This window comes from Malus sylvestris, chromosome 9, assembly GCF_916048215.2.
Source record: "Malus sylvestris chromosome 9, drMalSylv7.2, whole genome shotgun sequence".
In the NCBI taxonomy this organism is placed as follows: Eukaryota; Viridiplantae; Streptophyta; class Magnoliopsida; order Rosales; family Rosaceae; genus Malus; species Malus sylvestris.
In genome coordinates this window covers 1,769,727-1,789,615 of record NC_062268.1, presented here as the reverse complement: position 1 = coordinate 1,789,615, position 19,889 = coordinate 1,769,727, and the positions used below count along the sequence as shown (strand labels likewise).

Sequence of the window (19,889 nt, the reverse complement as noted above, 5' to 3'; positions counted from 1 at the left end):
CTTGTTTCTTTTCCGAACAAATTGAAGAACCTGATGGATCGAACTCCATGTTAACTAATGTTCTTAATTCATTTCTTCTTCTGTTTTTGGCTCAAATTTTCTTTTCTTCAGGTGATTAGAACAAATAAGAATACGAGTTCCAAACCAGTAATTTCCTTTTAATTACATATTGGTCCTGCCCTTTATTATGTTAGGGGTGTGTTTGGACGAGTTTCTTTGGAAAAAAAAAACGCTTTTAACTGCTTTTAGCAGAATAAAAGACTGGTTTTTCAAATTGCACTTGGATTTTAACTCAAGATTTTTACATGCATCCATTTAAAGAGTGTCGTGGTTTTTAACAGGGGTGTAATTTGAGTTGGATCAATTTGAACCTATTTATGAGGAACTCGATTTTATCCTAATTGGACAAGTTTAAATTAGTAAAAAAAACCTATTGAAACCCAATATGCTCTCAAGTTGAGCATTTTGGTGAGTTGGGTTAGGTCGTGACCTTGCTGGCTTGCCTGATCATGCCCAATCCGACCTAACCCGAATTCTAGATAGCTAACCCAAATTCTAAAGACTAAGCCAACCCGAACAAAAAATTATTAATTAATACCATCCCACTTATATGGTCGATAGTATAATTATATTTGGTCGAGTTAGGAGTAGAATTTTATTGGATTAATTACCTACTCTCTTATACTTGTTTTATTTAGCGTGATGAATTCACTATTTTTTTTTTGTAGATTTAACTCGTGAGTTGAACCGAGTTAAACCAAGTTAACCCGAGTGAACTCAAAAATTGAATCAACTTTACTCGAATCGAACCGACGTAAGTTCCAAATTGTAAAAGTTAAACTATGACTTGGATTGACTTTCCAGATAGTCCGAGTTGTACTCCTAACGAAATTTCCACGTACCAACCAACCTGTATTTTGTTGAGGAGAAATTTTTCATTTGTGCCGGGAATACGAGTGGTATATTACATATTTTTATTTAAGTAGTGAGAAATTTTACTTTTTAAGTTATTAACGTTTTAACACACATATCTCATCATTTATATAATGACACGTAGTGTATTATCTCGTATGCTGGTCCGCACCGAAAAATCTCTCTCTGTTTAGAGAATATAAATAAATAAATAACAAAAAGGTCAAATTAAAACGAACTCACCCACCCAATTCCGCCAAAATTAAAAATAAATAATAAAAAAATAAACGCACCGAAAACCCAAGTATACGGCCGACATTTCTATAAATAACCTATTCGATCATCCCATGGTCTCTCTCTTCCTCTCTACGCTTCTCCCCCTTCGGAAGCGTAGTTTCTCACTTTCCTCATAGCCAGGGGGTTCCGCTATCAGATCCCATCCGAGCTTTTCTCGTTCCTTCTGCTCTCCAAGGCGACGCCGTCAGGTCCGATTCTCTCCGTCGTTAACCCTCTACCTCCCGTCTCTGTAGATCTCTTAGATCTGAACGATTGCATTTTCGTTCCGTTAGGTCAATTCAAATGCGTGATTCGATTGAGTTGGTTCTAGGGTATCTTGGATGTCCGAAAAGGATAGGGAGAGAAAGTTGTGACCTTTAATTGCATGCTGTGCTTAATTTTGTAGAATGATTGATAATTGCTTGCTTTTGTTGGTTTTTGCTTTGAATTCGTTTGTTTTTGTTATTTTCTCGGGAACCAAACGGGAGATAAGCTTATTTGACACTTGTCGTTGTAAAACCCATATATGTAATCTCCTTTTTTATTTTTTCACTTTGCCATTTGGGTCAGATTTTCTGCGGTTTTTTATGACTCTTTTTTTTTTTTTCTGTCAAACTTTTGTGCTTTAATTTTGTATCCTGTAGCTTACGTTTTTCGTGTTTTTCGAAATACTTTTCCCATAAGCATGTGATTTGCTTGACATATTCATTGATTGGTTTTATATTGATCTCAATTTGTTACTTATGTGTGCATTTTCTCCGTTTTTTTATAAATGTTATAGGGTAGTGCACTCTTCCCATGGCTGCCACTGCAACTGCCGCTGGTCCTCGATATGCTCCGGAGGACCCAACTCTTCCCAAACCATGGAGAGGACTCGTTGATGGTAAAACTGGGTATCTTTACTACTGGAACCCCGAGACCAATGTCACCCAATATGATAGGCCGACTGGCTCAGTTGCTCCATCAAAGCCTTCTTCAGCACAGTCTATAAGCTCTTCAGTTCACGTTCACCAATCTTCACAAGGACAACGTCGTCCTGATGAGGGAGATGATAGGTATGGCAGAGGCAGCAATGGTGGGTCCAAGTTTGACACAGGATCAAGAAATCAGCAGGTTAATAAGCTTGCTACTTGGGTGACTTCTTACACAGTTGCAGCTCCCTGCAACCTGCTTGGTAAACATTTTCCTATGGGAACTGATATGGTTTTCTTGATTGTGCATTAGACTGCAAGAAGTGCAACAGTGTCTTCTCATAATACCCCGAGTGGGACACTAAGTGCACATGGAGGATCTTCTTTGAAAGGAAATGGATCAGACAATGGAAGCGGTTTGTCTGCTGAGGCTTATAGTCGCCGACATGAAATATCTGTTGTTGTGAGTATTAACAAATTTCTTATACAGGCTTGATATCATAGTGTTCGTATTGTTTTTTTTTTTCTTGTTTGTATATTGTACTTGGTCATTCTGTTTAGTATCTTTTACCGTCGATCTTTTCTCCGTAGGGTCTGTGGTTTGAATCTTTATATCTTCTGCCCGCACACTTTTGCATTGGGATTGGTTGGGTTAGCCTGATCATTTTGTTGCATTAAGAATTTCTCTTGGGGTTGTGCATAATTTGTATGTGTGTATTGTTGTAGCTGTGGTTTTATAGAGTCATAGTTTGAATCTTCAATTAAAGAGTTATGGTGCAAAATGCACTGGTCTTGCACAGTGAGAGATGCTTCTCATACATGAATGTGATCAGCTGATTGTTTTAGGAGTCTTCAATGGAGTTACTTCATCACTCTTCTCTTTCTCTCTCTCTCTCTCTCTCTCTCGTTTGTCATTGTTATCGTTAGAGAGTATTATTATTACTTTTATTATTAAATTTTGTGGCTAGTAAGCTACTAAGGTGAATCCGTGATTTTGTTAGCTACTTGCTGTTACGCCTTTTTAAATGTTTCTTTTGTTTGTCCTGAGTGATGTTCTCGTCCCTGGCTGTCTCGTACCAACTTTTGATATACTCACAGAGTCATTTGATTTACCTCTTTTGCTAGGGTGATAATGTGCCTCCACCGTTTACTTCATTTGAATCTACTGGCTTCCCATCTGAGATTCTTAGAGAGGTATTGAATTATGCTTATGTTTTTGTGTTTCTTTTGTGTAATACTGGTGGCCATTAGTGTAAGTAACCCGAGTGTTTTGTGCAAAGTTTTGTGATTGCTAGAGGTCCAATGTTGAGTTTCAGACTCATGTTATTTATTTTGCCATTTGTACTTTTTGTCGCAGGTGCGATATTTGCTCCTGGGAGGAGCTAATGTCGTACGCTGTGCTGCCCTCTTTGTGGGGGCTTGCATTTAATTTGGAGCGCCCTTTTGCGTGGACAAATTTTTGGGAAGGGCTTTCCAAATCACCCAAGTTTGTGGCTGGGACTGCTGTTGGTGATTCAGTCTGCCACTCGGTCCGAATGAAAGAAGAGGCCTCCTCATGCTCCAGCTTGCTGTTGCAAGCTTTGGTCGCCTGCAATGGGGGTGTTGCTTCTTCTGCCATTCCACTGTTCCATAAGGCCAAAAAGAAAAAAAAATCCAAATCTTGAAGCCAGTACCTCTGCTTATGGGGGTTCCTGGAATTTTTTCTTTTTCCAGGTACAAAAAGAAGGTTTCTCTGCCCCAACTCCAATTCAAGCACAGTCTTGGCCGGTTGCTCTTCAAAGTAGAGATATAGTAGCCATTGCTAAAACTGGTTCCGGGAAGACCTTGGGGTATTTACTTCCAGGATTTATCCATCTCAAGCGTGCCCGCAATAACCCTCAGATGGGTCCAACTGTATTGGTGTTATCACCAACTAGGGAGCTGGCAACACAGATTTTAGATGAGGCAGTGAAGTTCGGGAAGTCGTCAAGGATATCTTGTGTGGTATGTATCTTCTGGTCCTTTTTATGTTTTTCCAGGATAAACAATAAAAATGTCTTCAAGAATGGTATTGTTTGATGCTGCATATGCGTTTGTGTGCATACATCATATAGTTAAATATTGTCATGCATGTGCATTTAGAGAGTTGCAATTATGGTTATTATCAAACACCAATGCTGCCTGACTCAACTTATTGGACCCTTAACTATGGACTACTCAAACTGACTCCCTAATCTAGAACCTGGCCACTGTGAAACTAGGTTGACATGCAATGACTTCATCGACCAACTTGACCTTGCTGGTTATATCAACTCAATTGGCTTTCTTCTTCAAGTTGTAATAACTTAAACGGTCACATGCCTTATAAAATCTTGTTCAATATATAAGTGGTTCATTGTGTTTTCTTTGTTTTGGGCTTTTTCCTCAGGGAAGGTAATATTTTATTATGGAGTGTTTGGGCCATGTTTCTCTCTAGAATAATTGATTATAGTGATGACCTTCTAAGGGCTTTGGCTGGTCCCCCTCTTTAGTTTTAGAATCTAATCTAGACAAGTTATTCCACCAACATCTTGAACTTTGAGATTTTTTAAGAAGTAAATGGAGGAGCTCCATTTAATTTTGTTTTATCTAATTAAATGATTTTTTTTTTTGCTTTTTTTTTGTGTGTGTATAGTGTTTGTACGGAGGAGCTCCAAAGGGTCCACAGTTGAGAGACATTGACCGAGGAGCAGATGTTGTGGTTGCCACTCCTGGTCGCTTGAATGATATTCTTGAAATGAAGAGAATCAGTCTCCATCAAGTTTCTTACTTAGTGTTGGATGAGGCTGACCGGATGCTGGACATGGGGTTTGAACCACAAATAAGGAAGATTGTGAAGGAGATACCTGCTCGTCGCCAGACCCTAATGTATACAGCAACTTGGCCAAAGGAGGTTCGGAAGATTGCAGCTGATCTGCTGGTCAAACCTGTTCAGGTTAACATTGGCAATGTTGATGAACTGGTTGCGAATAAGTCTATCACACAGGTACGTTAACTCCAGCAATGCTGTCCATGTTTTAGTCCATAGTATGTTGGTTTATCATGTGCATGTTTCCTTATATGTTAGGATATCACTCTAGGTGAACACGGTGATCAATTAAGAGTTCTAAAGAGGATAAAAATTATTTACATATTTGTTCCCTCTACCCAGTGTGGAGGACTTAACTATCAATTTTTTGTATGATTTATGTTTTGTATAGTCTTTAAATTGGCATACAGCTTAACAAAAAATCTTATCCTGTCTTACAGTATGTTGAAGTACTGACGTCAATGGAGAAGCACAGACGACTGGAGCAGCTTTTGCGATCTCAAGAGCCAGGATCGAAGATAATAATCTTTTGTTCAACCAAGAAGATGTGCGATCAACTTTCTCGCAACCTAACCCGCCAGTTTGGAGCTGCTGCAATTCATGGCGACAAATCTCAGAGTGAGAGGGATTATGTGTTGAATCAATTTCGCTCTGGAAGGACTCCAATTCTTGTAGCAACTGATGTTGCAGCTCGAGGATTGGACATCAAGGACATAAGGTTTTGTACTTCCTAGCTTATTGTCACATATTTGTTCTGTTAGAATTGAAATATATGTTGGTTCTGTGGTTTGGTGAATCACCCGTCTTTCTTTCAAATATAAGGTTTTTAGTCAAGTGGCAAGAGCAGGCAACAATTCAATTGAATTATGTGGATCCTTATTATTTTGTGGTGTTCCTTTCTGATACGAGGATTGTGTTTGTCAGGGTCATTTTAAGAACGAGTAGTTAGTTTTTGTTTTTGTTTGGCTATCTATTTAAGCAAAGTTTCCTGTGGTGTTCCTTTCTGATAGGAGGATTGTATTTGTCGTGGTAATTTTTGTTACAGGGTGGTTATCAACTACGACTTCCCTACTGGAGTAGAGGATTATGTTCACAGGATTGGGAGAACTGGAAGAGCGGGCGCCACTGGCCTGGCTTACACATTTTTCGGTGATCAGGATGCCAAGTATGCATCAGATCTCATCAAAGTTTTGGAAGGGGCTAATCAGCGTGTCCCCCCAGAAGTTCGTGAGCTAGCTTCCCGTGGTGGAGGGATGAACCGGTTCAGACGTTGGGGTTCTGGGCCCAGTGGTGGTCGTGATGGGGGTCGTGGTGGGCGAAATGATTCAAGTTATGGTGGAAGGGATGGTGGAAGGGGAGGAGGATATGGATTTACTCCCTCTTCTGGCAGGTATGGTCAAATAATTACAGTTAAATTCAGGCTGTTTAATTACATTTCTTGCTCGTTATGTCAGATGTGCTAAACATGCGATGTTAGTACTTTGAGAAGTGATGGTTGGAAATGCATTTTCTTGTATGTGACAGGTATGGTCAAACCAATGGGTATGACAGAGGCCGCAGTCCCAGCCCTGTCAAGGCGTCAGGATATAGAGCCCGTAGCCGTAGTCCTGAGAGGTTTGCCAAGGCTCTGCCAACAGGTGGAGGCTCTGCTGGTGGTTGGAGTTTCCACAAATCAATGATGGAACGGGAGAGGGAGAGGACACGGTCGTCGCCTCCACGTAAACGCAGTGCTGAGGAAGCTGAGGAGGGCATGATACATCCAGAGTAATTTCACACATCTAGCACCATCTGCTCTGGTGCTGTCGTTTGTTTTTGATGTACCCTTGCTGAACCTCCTCTCTCTCTCTCTCTCTCTCTCTCTCTCTCTCTCTCTCCTGGTCTCCATTTTTGGTCCTTCGATTTTTGGAAAAAAAGAAGGGAACAAATATGCAGCAGATTAATATTACTGGTTTTTTAGTTAATATTTTTACGTGTAATCAATTTGTAGTTTCTATGAAATGCAGATGAATTAATTATAGTAATCATTCGCACGTTTATTATCTAAATCTAATTCATTGTTTACATTTTGACATATTTGGCATATGACTTCTTTTGAGAGCAAATTGGACGGAAATTCACTTTTTTTTTTAGTTTTGGAGAAATTTTTCAGTACATCGGAATACGGTTTGGTTCACCAAGTGTCATAATATAAGTGATTGGAAATCTTTTTGTAAGTATTCAATCACTTTTATTACGACACTTGATATACCAGGCCATGTTCCAGCACAATGGAAAATCTTTAAATTTTGGGTGACCTACAAGTTTAGGGGTAAATTGATGGCTTAGCGTTTAAGCAATTACGTAATTCGACATTTGCTTCACCTTCAATTGAAAATTGGAAACAGATTCGGTTATGTGGGAAATTAAACCAACACAGATTCCTCCCAACAGGGGAACAAATGATGTACTTATGTGGTTGCTTGACTGGTTTAGTTCTTAGACTGTTGACATTAGGGTGAGGTCAGGCAAAGTAAAAGGCGGCAGACTAGGAAAAATTACGTCCTCTCTATGAAAGAAATTTTGGTAAGGTTGCATGACTAGTGAAGTTCGGATACTGCGTAAGTTGCGTAGAGTTGGGTGAAGTAAAACATAAGGCATCTTATGCTTTGTTTTTGTCAGAGATGTTTACAGATAACGTGGTCAGACATTCCTACTCATGTTTTCCACCTCTTTGTGGTGAGGCCAAAGTTCTTATATTTCACCTTTTGTTTACTTTTTATGTTAGTAAATACTAAACCTTCCCGGTTTCGACAACGACAAGTATTTTTAAGTCTAAACAAATCGCAACTAAAATGCTTGTTAAATTTCAAGTGGAAGGTAAAATATTGCTTTATCTATTTCAGCGGTTAAAGAGACAAAAGGTACTGAATTGGGGCATGTTTGTCATGCCCAATACTGCGGAAAAATAAAGCTAATATAATTGATTTTTTTAATTTATTTACTATGCCATTTTTACTAAAAATAAAGCACATTAAAATTAAAATTAATTATTGCTAAAACACAGCCCTCACGATAAGAAGTGTAATAAGTGACCACTTATTTTTAGAGCTAATAAAATTCCCCAAATTCAATGTTATTGAGAGATTTTTCAATGTACCGGGAACATCACCCTGTATACCAAATGTAATGATACAATTGGTTGGAAATTTAAAAAAAAAAAATCCAACTAATTATATTATGATTCTTGATGCACTGGAATGTGTTTCCGACACATTGAATTTTATTTCTAATAGAGTGTGGAATGGAAATAATATTTTTTTAAGTGACTCAATCAAGAAAATAAATAAATAACTAATATAGTCAAATAGTTTTATGCTAGAGAATGGCCTTTAACAATGTGGCAATTGCTTCGTAACGGTAGAAAAAATAAAATCCAATGCAAAATTTTTGGTAATACCTTAAATATTATAAAAATAAATATATATCCATTAAATTAGATACCAATTTAGGAGGATGCATTCAAAACTTCAGTTACAAAAAAGAAAGTGCATTGGATGGCTTGAGACAAAAATATTGTTACAAAACCCAGCTGAAAATTACTTCATTGCCCAAATACTTAGTTTATATTTTTCTTATTATTTTATGAGTCCAATTATTACAAAACTATTTTAGTTTTTTTTAAATGGTAAGTTTCGGATATGGATGTTTTTAACTATGAGATTCAAGTACTTGAGCCTTACAGAATGCATGTATGGTCAATATTTGAGCCAATTAAAATTATGCCAAAGCAATTGATTTCCATATATACTTGTTATGAACACCTTCCAAATATGCATTTACAATTAATATGTGTGACTTAGATAAGCTAGATGAGGTGAAAAAAATGAGAAATGCTTAGGGGACTCTCTCAAAAGTTGGACTCTTCATAGACTCTCTGTCACCTCATAGTTTAACATTAATTCTTATACTTATGTTATAAAATATTGTACAAAAAACATAAGGGGGCAGAGAGTCCATAGAGAGCCCCTTATCATTTCTCAAAAAAGATAAGAATGAAAAAAATCATTTGATAGTAAAATTATTTGGGTGGTCTTTAAGATAATTTCTTGGCTACCACTTTCTTCACTTGTAAGTTAGAGATCTTATGTTCGGTTTTCGTCAAAAGCAAAGTTGAACCATATTATTATGACTGATCCAATGTGAGGTTTAGCCCACTCTCCCATCCCCCTTAGTATATGCTATCGTTTGTTAAAAAGAAAAAAAAAAGATAATTCCTTGGCTCCTAGCTAGCTACTTGACTCTTTCATAATTAAAATGCAGCTTTTAAGGCTACAATTTATTTAAAAGGGGCTGGAAATATGTTTTTTCTTAATTGGAAAATGCAAAAACAAATGTCATTTATGCAAAAGTGATTTAATGGGAGGCGCTTGTCTCTTAGGTATACAATTAGATTTTCGGTGTTATTTTGAGGGTATTTCTAATTGGCATTTATCGTTGGATTTGCCATCAACGACAGTAGTTTTATAAAAACTAAATACACTGTAAAACACACTATTTTGAATATGATATGCCACGTCATAAAACAGAACCATGAGCAATACATGTCCACCACGTGTCACAAACCTGTCAAAGAATTTCCCTAAAATACAAGACCAGTCTAACGACCTAATGATTATTCCTTATATATGTTTTATGTTATATTTATAAAAAAAATTCAATTTTTTGTTTCAAAAAAAATTAGAAAAAACTATTGGTAGGGAAGTTCAATGGACACAGACTGGAAGAAATGTGAGCCCTTGGATGGTAAAGATGGCCCTACAATGCTAGAGAGGCAGTGGGGTCCGCATCGCATTTGCCCTTGCTCTCCCTCAAACCTCACTAATAAAAAACCAAGAATTAGAGCAGCTAGCACACATTAAACCAGCCTTCCTTCTTGAGCTTTTGTTTCTCTCTCTAGAGCTCTGAAACTCTCTCTCTGTGCTTGCATGGACTACTTGGAAACCAACTTGAGAGAATTAGATAATTTTCCTTTCCTTTCCACCCTTCTCTCTGGTTCTTCAAACCCTCTGAAATTGATGAAACCAGAGAATCCACCTCCTTCCACCACCACCATCAATGGGAATATTTATTCTGTCTCTAGATCTTCCCCACCACCACCCAATTCTCCCAAGGCCTTGTTTCATCACCCCAATTCCACCATTCACGGGTTTAACTGGAATTCTCATTCCCATGAGTACAATCTCACTCCAAGGATAAATCATTTCACCACCACTGAGGCCGGTTCTTCATCCAACCCTTTCAGCAAGATTTCAACCACATGCAACACCCTTAATAATCCCTTTGAGCCTTCACCTTATACCCCAAATCATCACCACCATGATTTCGTGACATCCGATTGTAGAGAAAGCGAATCCGGGGTGATGCATGGATTTCATGGTGGTGTTAGAGGTTTTTTGGGTTATCAACCCCATCATCAAAAAATTCTTCATGACCAGCAGATGGGGGCACAGAGCTGTGTGCAGCTCCCACAACTGGTCAATTATGGTGAATTTGGGTCCTCATCAGTTCCGGCGATGAGTTTGCCCTCGGATGATGTGTCATCCAACTCTATCATCGCAGAGATTGAGTTTGGGAGAAGATTCTCAGCTGATGAGAAGAACAAAAGGTTGTGTGCGAGAAGAGCCATTAAAATGCTTCAGAAGAAACCTAATATAATCAAAGGTCAATGGAGTCCCGAGGAAGACAGGTATTTTGTTTTTCTGATTTTAGTCGATTATTTGGTTAATCAGAGTGTTGATTTATATTTTCTTCATCTATTTTTCTGAATTTGGAGGATATATGATATGCTTATCTTTATTTTTTTAATTATTAAGAGGTCAATTTTTTATATTTTATGTTCTGTAAAAATTGGTAATTAACTCAGTTAAATCTATCTTTGCAGACACTTGGTGCAATTGGTTGGGAGGTTTGGAATCAAGAAGTGGTCTCAAATTGCAACTCAGCTGTCAGGGAGAGTGGGAAAGCAATGTAGAGAAAGATGGCACAACCATCTGCGGCCTGACATTAGGGTTTCATCCTTTTCTCCCTTAATTCTTCACTATTTCACAAGCTTCATTAACATATAAATTACATACAAGTTACAACCATACATATAGCTCATTTTCATTCACTAATAAATTTTTGTTTCTCTTTGAAATAAAAAAACAAAAGATTTATGCAAATACATATAATTACTCATAATTTTGTTAATGTAGACAAAGATAAATAGCTAATACATATATGGCATTTGCATATATTTGGTTATATATTTATTAGAAAATACTGTAATTCTAATATTTTGACGTGTGTCGTAAAATATATAAAATTCATACACTACCTTATATGTCCGTTTATACGTTTTTTGGAGTTTTTATTGACGTTGTACTATCCAGTGTTTGTCAATATCTGCTTCACAATGCAAAAACATGCGTTTCAACCAGCGGTTAGGTTGGATTGCAGAATTTGAATTAGACTATAATAATTAACCATGATACGTTATGAATTTGCGAAGGAAAATGCTAGGTAGGTCATCTTTTTAGATCATATTTGTAAACCATGTGATGTGTTACCAATAGAAAATAGGCACGTTAATCAAATATTTAAGTAATAATTCAATTATCAGTAACCACGTTATATGATTTAAACAGATAGTCTCCCTAACATTATTCATTTCCAAAACAACCTATGTCCGGGTTGGTTTATGCGTATATATATAAATTCAAATTCCTTTCGATTTTAATCAATAAATTATTAGGATCCGATTTAGACCAAAATCGGGTGAAAGTCGAACCGATTTCAAGACCTAAAATTTATTTACCTTTTTATTATAAGTCTGAATTTATATCAAATAAGTAAATTTAAAATGACTAAAATAATAAAAACATATGAATTATTATGCATTATTTATATAAATTTACTCTTCAATAAGTTACTTTTTTGTAAATATGTAGTGACTTTTGAATTTATGTAATTTATAATGAAGTTTTTCAATCAAAAGCCATTTATAATGAAGTTTTTCAATCAAAAACCATTTATAATGAAGTTTAAATTCTGTAATTTACTTTTTCACATATATAAATGTTAATTATTATCATGATGAAAAAAAAGTATTAAGTTAATTTTGATTTGTAACAAATAATTGTTGCACCCTTTTTTCATTGCTTCCTCTCTGATTTGATGGTATTGAACTAAGGTTACGATGCATGCATGCATCTTGAGTTTTCCTAGTTAAAACCCTAGAACTATTGTAACCGGGAAAACAAAACCCTAGGACCATACATGAGCATAGGCAGTACGTGCATTGTTTTCTACTTGGACGTGCGTGTTAACAGAAAATTGACAGTTACAGATCAAATCTAGCTAGCTGGTGCATAACGTTGGTATAAATTAATACAGTTGTTGTTTACCATATCAAATCAGCTTTTGAATTTTATATATTATCTTTTAGAAAGCATATATATTCAGTTATATGTATGTATATGTATGTACTTATACAGTTATATAGAGTGCGTGAACGCAACTAATTAAATCTGTGTTGAAACTTGCAGAAAGAAATGTGGAGCGAGGAAGAGGACAAGATACTGATCGAAGCCCACAAGGAAATCGGGAATAGATGGTCAGAAATCGCCAAGATGTTGCCTGGAAGGACGGAGAACACAATTAAGAACCACTGGAATGCAACCAAGAGGAAGCAAAACTCAAAGAGGAAGAGCAACAAGCAGGACTCCAACATTAACAATTACAATGAGAACTCCATCTTGCAGGACTACATCAGGAGCTTGGTCGGTACTACTGCTACTGATACTACTGCTTCCCCTAACTCTACCGGAACAACGGAGAACAAAGCCGGGCTGTCTTCTGTGGTCTCACCTGATCATCAGTCTGGGATGCACATTGATCAAAATAACATTGTCGAGAGCCCAGACGCGACCAACTCTGCGAATTGGGATCTCATGGGTTATCGTCCCGAACCTATTGACAGTGAGGCGTCCAAAATGAACAACCACATGGGTGTTGGTGTTAATCTTTCTGATTTCGACAAGATTAACATGCTCAATGTTTTTGAAAGTTATGGGCTTGGTGGATACCTGCAGCAGGGAATGGCGAGCAGCAGCACTTATAGGGTTAAGGATCTGAGCTGCAACATGGAGTATGAACTGCCATTTTTGCCACTGGAGACGAACAACTTTATGCAGGGACATGATAACCATGTCAAGAAAGAGCTGGATATTATGGAGATGCTCCATTTCAAGGGTAAGGTGTGAGCTTTCGACTTTCGTGCAGCTGCAGGAAGTGCTTTGTCGTCGGTGTTCCCCTAGCTATTTCGTATGTTTGTCATTCTGTTGTTGTTTTTGTGCGTCATTAGGCTTTCATGTTTAGAAGCGTTCAGACTTTTATTTCCTTTCAGCATTTTCATTTGGAAAGTTTAACTGGAACACAGTTGTTGATGTTGTTTTCAAACTTAAATTCAGTTTAGTTTTGTTATGCATATTTGTCCAAATTTGCTATTTATTTATTTATAGAGGTTTTATAGGTTGCGGTTAACTGCACTTAAAGAAAATGTGAATATGTGGTCAATATGCCATTTATATACACCCCTTTTTATTTCTCACACACCCTTTGTTAATTTATGTCCGTTGATCTTCTTTAATTCATCCAATCCGATGGCCAAAAGGATGTGTGAGAAGTAAAAATGGGTGTGTGGATATCACACCCCTTGTTGATATTGATGTTATGTTAAAATGCAGTCATTTGCTAACCATAATCTATGTAGGAGGTTTTATATTTAGCTAGAAATTCATGTGATGGATTTCTGAAGTCACGTAAACTTAAAGTGCCTAGAAAGAAAGTAAGCAATATGCATAAATGGAGATCTTGCTTATGCCATGTTGGTCGTACTAGGATCCCGCATCGCTAATAGAGTAATTAAGCCATTGTGGAAACCCTAATGTATAACGCTTCAATTTTTTGTGGATAGAGACAAGTATGCAAACTTTGGTAAAAGGATAGAAAATTAAATGGGGTGGTGCTATGCATACACTTTTTTATACCTCTCACACATTCTTTATTAATTTATGTCATTTGTTTCTTTCCAATTTCCGACAGTCGAAAATTGAGATACAGGTGAAAGGTAAAAATGGATGTGTGGATAACACCACCCTTAAAATGGAAGAGATTTCTACACTCTTTTTTTCACCTCTTCACACCTCTTAATTCAAGCCTTTGATTTATTTTTTTTTCAATTTAGTGGCTAAAAAGAGGATGGGGAGGAAGACATGCAGTAGATGGAGAGGAGTATGCAGAAACCATTTCCTAAACAAGAACCATATAGGAATCTCACTAGCTAGATGTTTTGATGCAAACCGCTATATCTAGATGATCTTGTAGCTGGGTTTTGGGTTTCAAAATTATCAATGGCAACTCACGTTATAATCATTGTGCTCATAAACGCTTTGCTAGAACCGCATCTATTAAGACCCAGTTGAAATTATAATTAACAGAAAGCACTTTTAGCATTTTTATAAGCAGTCTGAACAGACCTTGAGGTGCTTATAGCTTAATTGGTTAACAATGTTCTCTATCAATAATATAAAAGTTATTTTGGAGGCAGCAAATATATCTTTGCATACAATATGATGAGAATATATAGATCATAGAACTAATCTTTACAGTTGATGAGATGATTTTCTTTTTTGCTTCATATATATAATATATATTTACAATTCATGCATGCAACACTAACTGGGCTTTGGCTTTGTTCTCTTGGCTCTTGAATACAAGAACACTCCAGCAAGAGCAATAGCAGTCCCTGCAATATAACCCCCGTCATTGTTAGTCAAGGAACTCTGCAAGCCATGTGTAAGAATGTGTCATATATGTAAATATACAAGGAACTCACCGAGGGAGTTTATCGGTGAGACGGGTGTTTGGAAGAAGATGACTGAGGAGACTATCACCACCACACGCTTCACACAGTTCCCGACTGCGTGAGTCACCGGTGAAACCATCTGCAGTATCATATAGGACACCTGCATCCCACACAACTTTGCAAATTAACCAAGCAATTATATATAAGAAGTGGACGGTAATATTTGTCCTACATTTGGTATGGCTACACATATATCCTACATTACTGATCATTTCTAACAAAGGGGAAGTCATGTTTAAGTGGATTTTGTTATTCCGTAAGAGATCGAAAAATTCACCAAAGCGTGCGATTAAGCCAAAACCGTTGGTACACTACTACTACTTAAATGTTTTAGTATAAGAAACACGTAACTTCAATTTCGGTTTAATTTAGAGAGAGTGTGAAACTATATATGTTGTCACCTGCTGGTAAGTGTGGAAGCAGAAGCCAGCCAGAAGTGATCTCACGCATAACTCTTTGATGTTCAATCCTTGGTTTGCCTGGCGTACAATATATAATTATTAAAAATAATGTGTACAGAAAAGCTAGCGGCGTTAGGAACCACGTTTAACTGCATTTTCATGAAGCACTTCTAGGAAAAGCTCTTATAAGCGTAAGTAACTCGTACAAAAGTAGTCCCAAACGGGTTTTAATAGTATTAGTACTCACAGCAGACTGCAGGTATGCAGGAGTAAATTTAACGCCTTCCAAGAGGATTGCCGAAGGAACCAACAGGATGAAGGAAATGATAGTTATCACTGAGAAGAGATTGATATTGTCCAAAGATTCCTAATTACAAAACAAAACTATTAAACCTCATGAAGGAATTCTGCAAATAAAGAAATTGCAGCTGTAGGTTAATTAGTTTTACCTCTTTCTTAACCATGAACTTCTTGCTGAGTACATTACGTGATTGGTTCGTAACATTAGAGGCCATTGCACTACCAAAACCAATCCTGTTGTCGAACATACAATAGTTAAACACAGTAAATTTGTAATTCAAGAAAAAGAGGAATTCGGCAGTGACAACGCGCTATATATCCAAGATATATACATTTAGAACTTGTTCCTTTTAGAAGACTGTAATCCAAGAAGCTGCATATAAATTTGATTCGTGCATAAATTTGTCTTCCGGGATGTCTTACCAGTTAAAAGAGGCCTCGGTGAAGGATACCAATGCCACTCCGCCTACAATTGGTACAAGAGAAGCAACAACCCAAATATTCGGCATCTGTGTGCACAGCAATCAGCATGATAAAAAAAACTGATAGTCAAATCGCTACCTCAGATTTGCAACCGCCTTCTAAAGGTTAAATCACAAGTAGGAAGAAAGAAGAACATGAAAGTTTCTTACCTCCGCAAGCAAAAGAGCAGAGAATACAACTGTGAAGAACGGCTCCATAGCTTTGATTGTGTGAGTGAAAGAAACAGCAACTTTCCCAAGACTAACGTTAGTCAATAAGTTCCCCATTGTGTGTGCCACTGCCAGTGGAAGAATTGCTGCAAGCTGCCATCCAAGTCGAAAGATTTCAAAGAGACGCAGTAGTAGTGTACTACTAATCACACCAGCATTATCCCAACTTGTATTTAACCACGTACTAGTTCGTGTTTATACAAAAAGTCTCGGTGCTATTAGTAATGAAACCACGTAGTATTCTAATCCGTTGGACATGGGACTTTACATTCGAGCAATTATAGGGAATAAGTAGGTACCTGTGAGCGAGTGAGTTTTGGTCTGGGGTGGAGGTTAAGAGCCCACATCAGGATAATCATCACAGTCCCGCAGCCGAACTGAAACGCTGTGACCGTTGCTGGAAATGGATAGACTTTCAGAACCTATGAACAAGCTCTGGCCTTCAAATTCTAGCTTCTTTTATTAGGCCAAAATCGACGAAAACAAGAAGCGAAAACATGCATTTCAAAACAAGAAAAGACAATTAAAAACATGGGGAGGGCAGATGAATAAAGACAGTGAACGCACCTGTTTGTTGTAGATGTTGAAGTAAATATTCAAAAGGTACCAAATTCCAAACATTGAACCAAGCTGAAAGGTCTTAACCAGCTCGCTCTGTTTCGAGGCCTCGTCAGCACTCCCGGGAACAGAAGCAGCCCTGACCTTCAAATGATCATATCTGTGATTTGAGAAAAGGAAGGAAGCATTGGAAGAAGAAAACGTGTAAAGAGGTGTTTGCCATGAAAGCCTGTGAACTTTAGTCAAACTGTCTTGTATCAAGGACGTCAAGGTTGAAAGCTGAGTGGCTTTAGGGATAGATTTTCGACCCAGAGGTTTGAGAAACGAGGTGGAAGGAGCCAGAGCAAGCGCAGTGCTCTGCATCTTGACCAGAAGGTTTGGAATTTGGGAAGCAAAGCAAGTGAAGAAAGAAGCTCAGGCCGCTAAAGGCTTTTAAGCCTTTGCATGAATACAAAACTGAAGGATGACGGCGGCTATGGGGGAGTAGACCAACTTCTTACAAGTCTGTATAAGATTACTTAACTTTCCGGTAAGGATCCCGCATCCTCACCAGCATCAGAAATCGAAAGGCGGTCGAGTGAGATCTAGTTGTTTCGGGGTTTTGTAAGCTAGTACTGAATGGTGCTTAGTTAGTAGTGGAACGAATGGATTGCAATCCTGTGTACTACATTTGCTGAGGCAAACATGTGGCCTTCAGCACTTAAATTTTGAGGCTGATTTCTTTTCCCTTCTGATACACCAAAAAATCCCAAACACTAATTTTCAAAATATTGACAACGACTAGGATACTGAATCAAAAGAAATTGGTCTAGAAACGTCCATGATTGAAGTTGAGAAAACGATCGAACGCAAAAAATGGACAATGCATTTCTCCATTAAATTTTTTCTAAATTTCCGAATCAGCGGAATAATTCACGTTGCAGAAACAGCAAAAACGAAACCTCATCCCAACTATTTGGAACCAGGCTGTGTGTCTATAACTAGATTACAATTGCATACTTTATGAGAGGCATTTGAGTCTTGCAAATGTCAAATAGCCGGTGTGGCCTCTGGTCTCACTGCACGGCCTGGCCATGACCGTGGGAGATCCTGTAGTTTCCTGCGCATTGCTTCCTTCACTTGATCGCTGCCGCCTTTTACGTGGATGAGATCCAACGGAACCAGCTTCATCTCCCTGGAAGTCATCCAATTTCCATTCTCGAACTTCATATGTGCGAAGGAGAATCTCAAACGTCCTTATATCTATGCACAAGCAGAAGATACAGATCTTAGTGTGAGTACATTTGTGAGAGAAAACACTCGAAAGAAGCAAAGCAAGTCCAAAAAATTCCACATCATAAAGCATGAAAGGAGATAACTGAATCAAAAGGCCCTACCCGTAAAGCTTGACCTCATAGTCTCTGATGCTCGTTGCACCTGCTCAATACACGGGGAGAAGGAGCATAATACCCCATCTTGCTTCAACATTTTCGCAGCTGAAGGGATGGCCAGCCAGGGTTGGGGTAGGTCCAGGAAGACAGAATCTGCCCTTCCAGAAAACTCATCCGGAAACCCTTCACCCTGAATATCTCTAACTCCTACAGTGATCACGTTGCTTAATCCCGTCTTCTCAAAATCCTCCCTATAAGAGTTAAACATCCTGTTAGTCTTTCAATATGATATCACCTACTTGAAATAGAGGAAATAGCTTAATGTTAGTTCCGAAACCGCTGGTTTCATGGGGAAATTAAGCAGCTGATGCAATTACCTTTAGTTTGTACACGAAAGGGGACACCGAATCAAATAGAAACCAATTTAAACCAAATTCTTAAGAAACAACGAAAGTAATCACTCGCTTATCTCACAATTCATTAGCATATCACCCGACTCATCCACTTACCTCGCAACTCATATTCTAAACTAAAGGTTTTCATGTTCTGGAAGGCAAAACCATACACAAATCTTGTACACGAAAGGAAACACCGAAGTAAATAGAAACCATCATACACCAAAACCGTAAGAAACAACGAAAGCAAGGTGTTGATCTCGAGTTCTTACCTAGCAGAGACCGCGCGTTGTTCATGGAAATCAAACGTATAGACATGTCCTCTAGGAGCAACAGCCCTTGCAAGTGAAGTAGTCAAAGATCCACTCCCAGTCCCCGACTCGAGAACCAAACATCCCGGAACCAACTCCAAGAACATGATCACAAAGCTAATGTCCGCAATGTACAGAATCTGAGTCCTGTGGCTTAAAACCAAAGTCCAAAGCTCGGGTGTCGAAGCCAACAAGTAAACAAATCCGCCCTTGCTGCTGAAAACCTTGGAACCAAACTGCTTCCCTATCCAGTCCGAATGCTTAAACAAACCGAACCGGTTTTCGAGCACAGAACCGGCACACACTTTGACAGCTTTCATCGTATCATACTTCTCATAGACAATGACCAAATCCCCATCACTAATGGAGCGAGTAAAAGACAGCTTCTTTGTCGGATCAACAGGGAACATCCTTAATCCTGGTCAGAAAATTTTTAATTTAAATTCACATTCGTAAGTATAAACAAATTTATTACAAATTTAAAAAATTTAGCATTATAACAACTAAAGGGGCAGTCTTTTATCAAGCAACTAAAAGTGTGACCGGCTTTATGCACCCAAGTTCGAATCCCTTCACCGTAAATTAAAGTAGTTTAGAATATTGCCGTGTCGAAATAATAACAGAAGAAAGATGATGGTCAAAAAGTTGGATGTAAAGGTAGAATGTGCTTACTTTTTCCAATGAGCAGATGGTGGTATGAAACCCCTCAAACAGTAGCTGCGGAAGAAGAAGCAGAAGAAACAGAGCGGGAGGAGGACTGGGTTCACAGGAAGAACTGAGGAGGAAGAAGAAGACAACGACGGAAGGAACCTGCGTTTCTGCTTTACAGGTTCGGTGAAGAAACGAAAGAGCCGAGAGGAAGAAGAAGGCAGGGGAGAGGGTTGGATTCGTAGGTATAGGGAGGACTGGGAAATTTGGGCCGTCTGTTGGGCTGGGCTGTAGGTTTTAGCCCATGAAACAAACAAAGTCAGCTGCTTTTTACCGACGCAT

At 38.2% G+C, this 19,889-nt stretch overlaps 3 protein-coding genes across 4 annotated transcripts; 1 reads left to right on the top strand and 2 right to left on the bottom strand.

The window, feature by feature from the left end:
- Window positions 1–1,231: 1,231 nt before the first annotated feature.
- Window positions 1,232–6,997, top strand: LOC126583510 (DEAD-box ATP-dependent RNA helicase 14-like). Its single transcript, XM_050247890.1, has 9 exons — window positions 1,232–1,397; window positions 1,970–2,301; window positions 2,413–2,562; window positions 3,225–3,293; window positions 3,813–4,082; window positions 4,753–5,103; window positions 5,367–5,644; window positions 5,972–6,316; window positions 6,451–6,997. Exons 2-9 carry the CDS (start codon window positions 1,987–1,989, stop codon window positions 6,692–6,694), a joined length of 2,022 nt encoding a protein of 673 aa, XP_050103847.1. The 5' UTR covers window positions 1,232–1,397; window positions 1,970–1,986; the 3' UTR covers window positions 6,695–6,997.
- Window positions 6,998–14,504: 7,507 nt separating this feature from the next.
- On the bottom strand, window positions 14,505–17,486 carry LOC126583512 (phosphoenolpyruvate/phosphate translocator 2, chloroplastic-like). The gene is made up of 9 exons (XM_050247892.1): window positions 16,833–17,486; window positions 16,565–16,687; window positions 16,206–16,358; window positions 15,997–16,082; window positions 15,723–15,807; window positions 15,521–15,640; window positions 15,274–15,351; window positions 14,843–14,972; window positions 14,505–14,752 (listed from the first exon to the last, which is right to left on the bottom strand). The coding sequence occupies exons 1-9, from the start codon at window positions 17,184–17,186 to the stop codon at window positions 14,682–14,684; spliced, it is 1,200 nt and encodes a 399-aa protein (XP_050103849.1). The 5' UTR covers window positions 17,187–17,486; the 3' UTR covers window positions 14,505–14,681.
- A 193-nt stretch (window positions 17,487–17,679) lies between these two features.
- LOC126583514 (uncharacterized) lies at window positions 17,680–19,758 on the bottom strand. Of its 2 annotated transcripts, XM_050247896.1 has the most exons (4): window positions 19,572–19,758; window positions 18,861–19,317; window positions 18,200–18,462; window positions 17,680–18,065 (listed from the first exon to the last, which is right to left on the bottom strand). In XM_050247896.1, the coding sequence occupies exons 2-4, from the start codon at window positions 19,307–19,309 to the stop codon at window positions 17,824–17,826; spliced, it is 954 nt and encodes a 317-aa protein (XP_050103853.1). In that variant the 5' UTR covers window positions 19,310–19,317; window positions 19,572–19,758; the 3' UTR covers window positions 17,680–17,823. The 2 variants fall into 2 exon arrangements, with proteins under 2 accessions (XP_050103853.1, XP_050103854.1); XM_050247897.1 differs by lacking the exon at window positions 19,572–19,758 and having other exon boundaries at window positions 18,200–18,444; window positions 18,861–19,459.
- Window positions 19,759–19,889: the final 131 nt, after the last annotated feature.

Excerpts from the sequence above, each read along its gene's own strand:
- LOC126583510 (XM_050247890.1), top strand. The coding sequence starts at position 1,987 with ATGGCTGCCACTGCAACTGCCGCTGGTCCTCGATATGCTCCGGAGGAC. Across the intron at positions 4,083-4,752 it reads CGTCAAGGATATCTTGTGTG|TGTTTGTACGGAGGAGCTCC; the intron begins GTATGTATCTTC and ends GTGTGTGTATAG. Across the intron at positions 5,104-5,366 it reads CGAATAAGTCTATCACACAG|TATGTTGAAGTACTGACGTC; the intron begins GTACGTTAACTC and ends CCTGTCTTACAG.
- LOC126583512 (XM_050247892.1), bottom strand. The coding sequence starts at position 17,186 with ATGCAGAGCACTGCGCTTGCTCTGGCTCCTTCCACCTCGTTTCTCAAA. Across the intron at positions 15,352-15,520 it reads CTGCATACCTGCAGTCTGCT|GCAAACCAAGGATTGAACAT; the intron begins GTGAGTACTAAT and ends ATTGTACGCCAG. Across the intron at positions 14,753-14,842 it reads CTCACCGATAAACTCCCTCG|GGACTGCTATTGCTCTTGCT; the intron begins GTGAGTTCCTTG and ends GTTATATTGCAG.
- LOC126583514 (XM_050247896.1), bottom strand. The coding sequence starts at position 19,309 with ATGTTCCCTGTTGATCCGACAAAGAAGCTGTCTTTTACTCGCTCCATT. Across the intron at positions 18,463-18,860 it reads CAACGCGCGGTCTCTGCTAG|GATGTTTAACTCTTATAGGG; the intron begins GTAAGAACTCGA and ends AAAGACTAACAG. Across the intron at positions 18,066-18,199 it reads TATGAGGTCAAGCTTTACGG|ATATAAGGACGTTTGAGATT; the intron begins GTAGGGCCTTTT and ends GCTTGTGCATAG.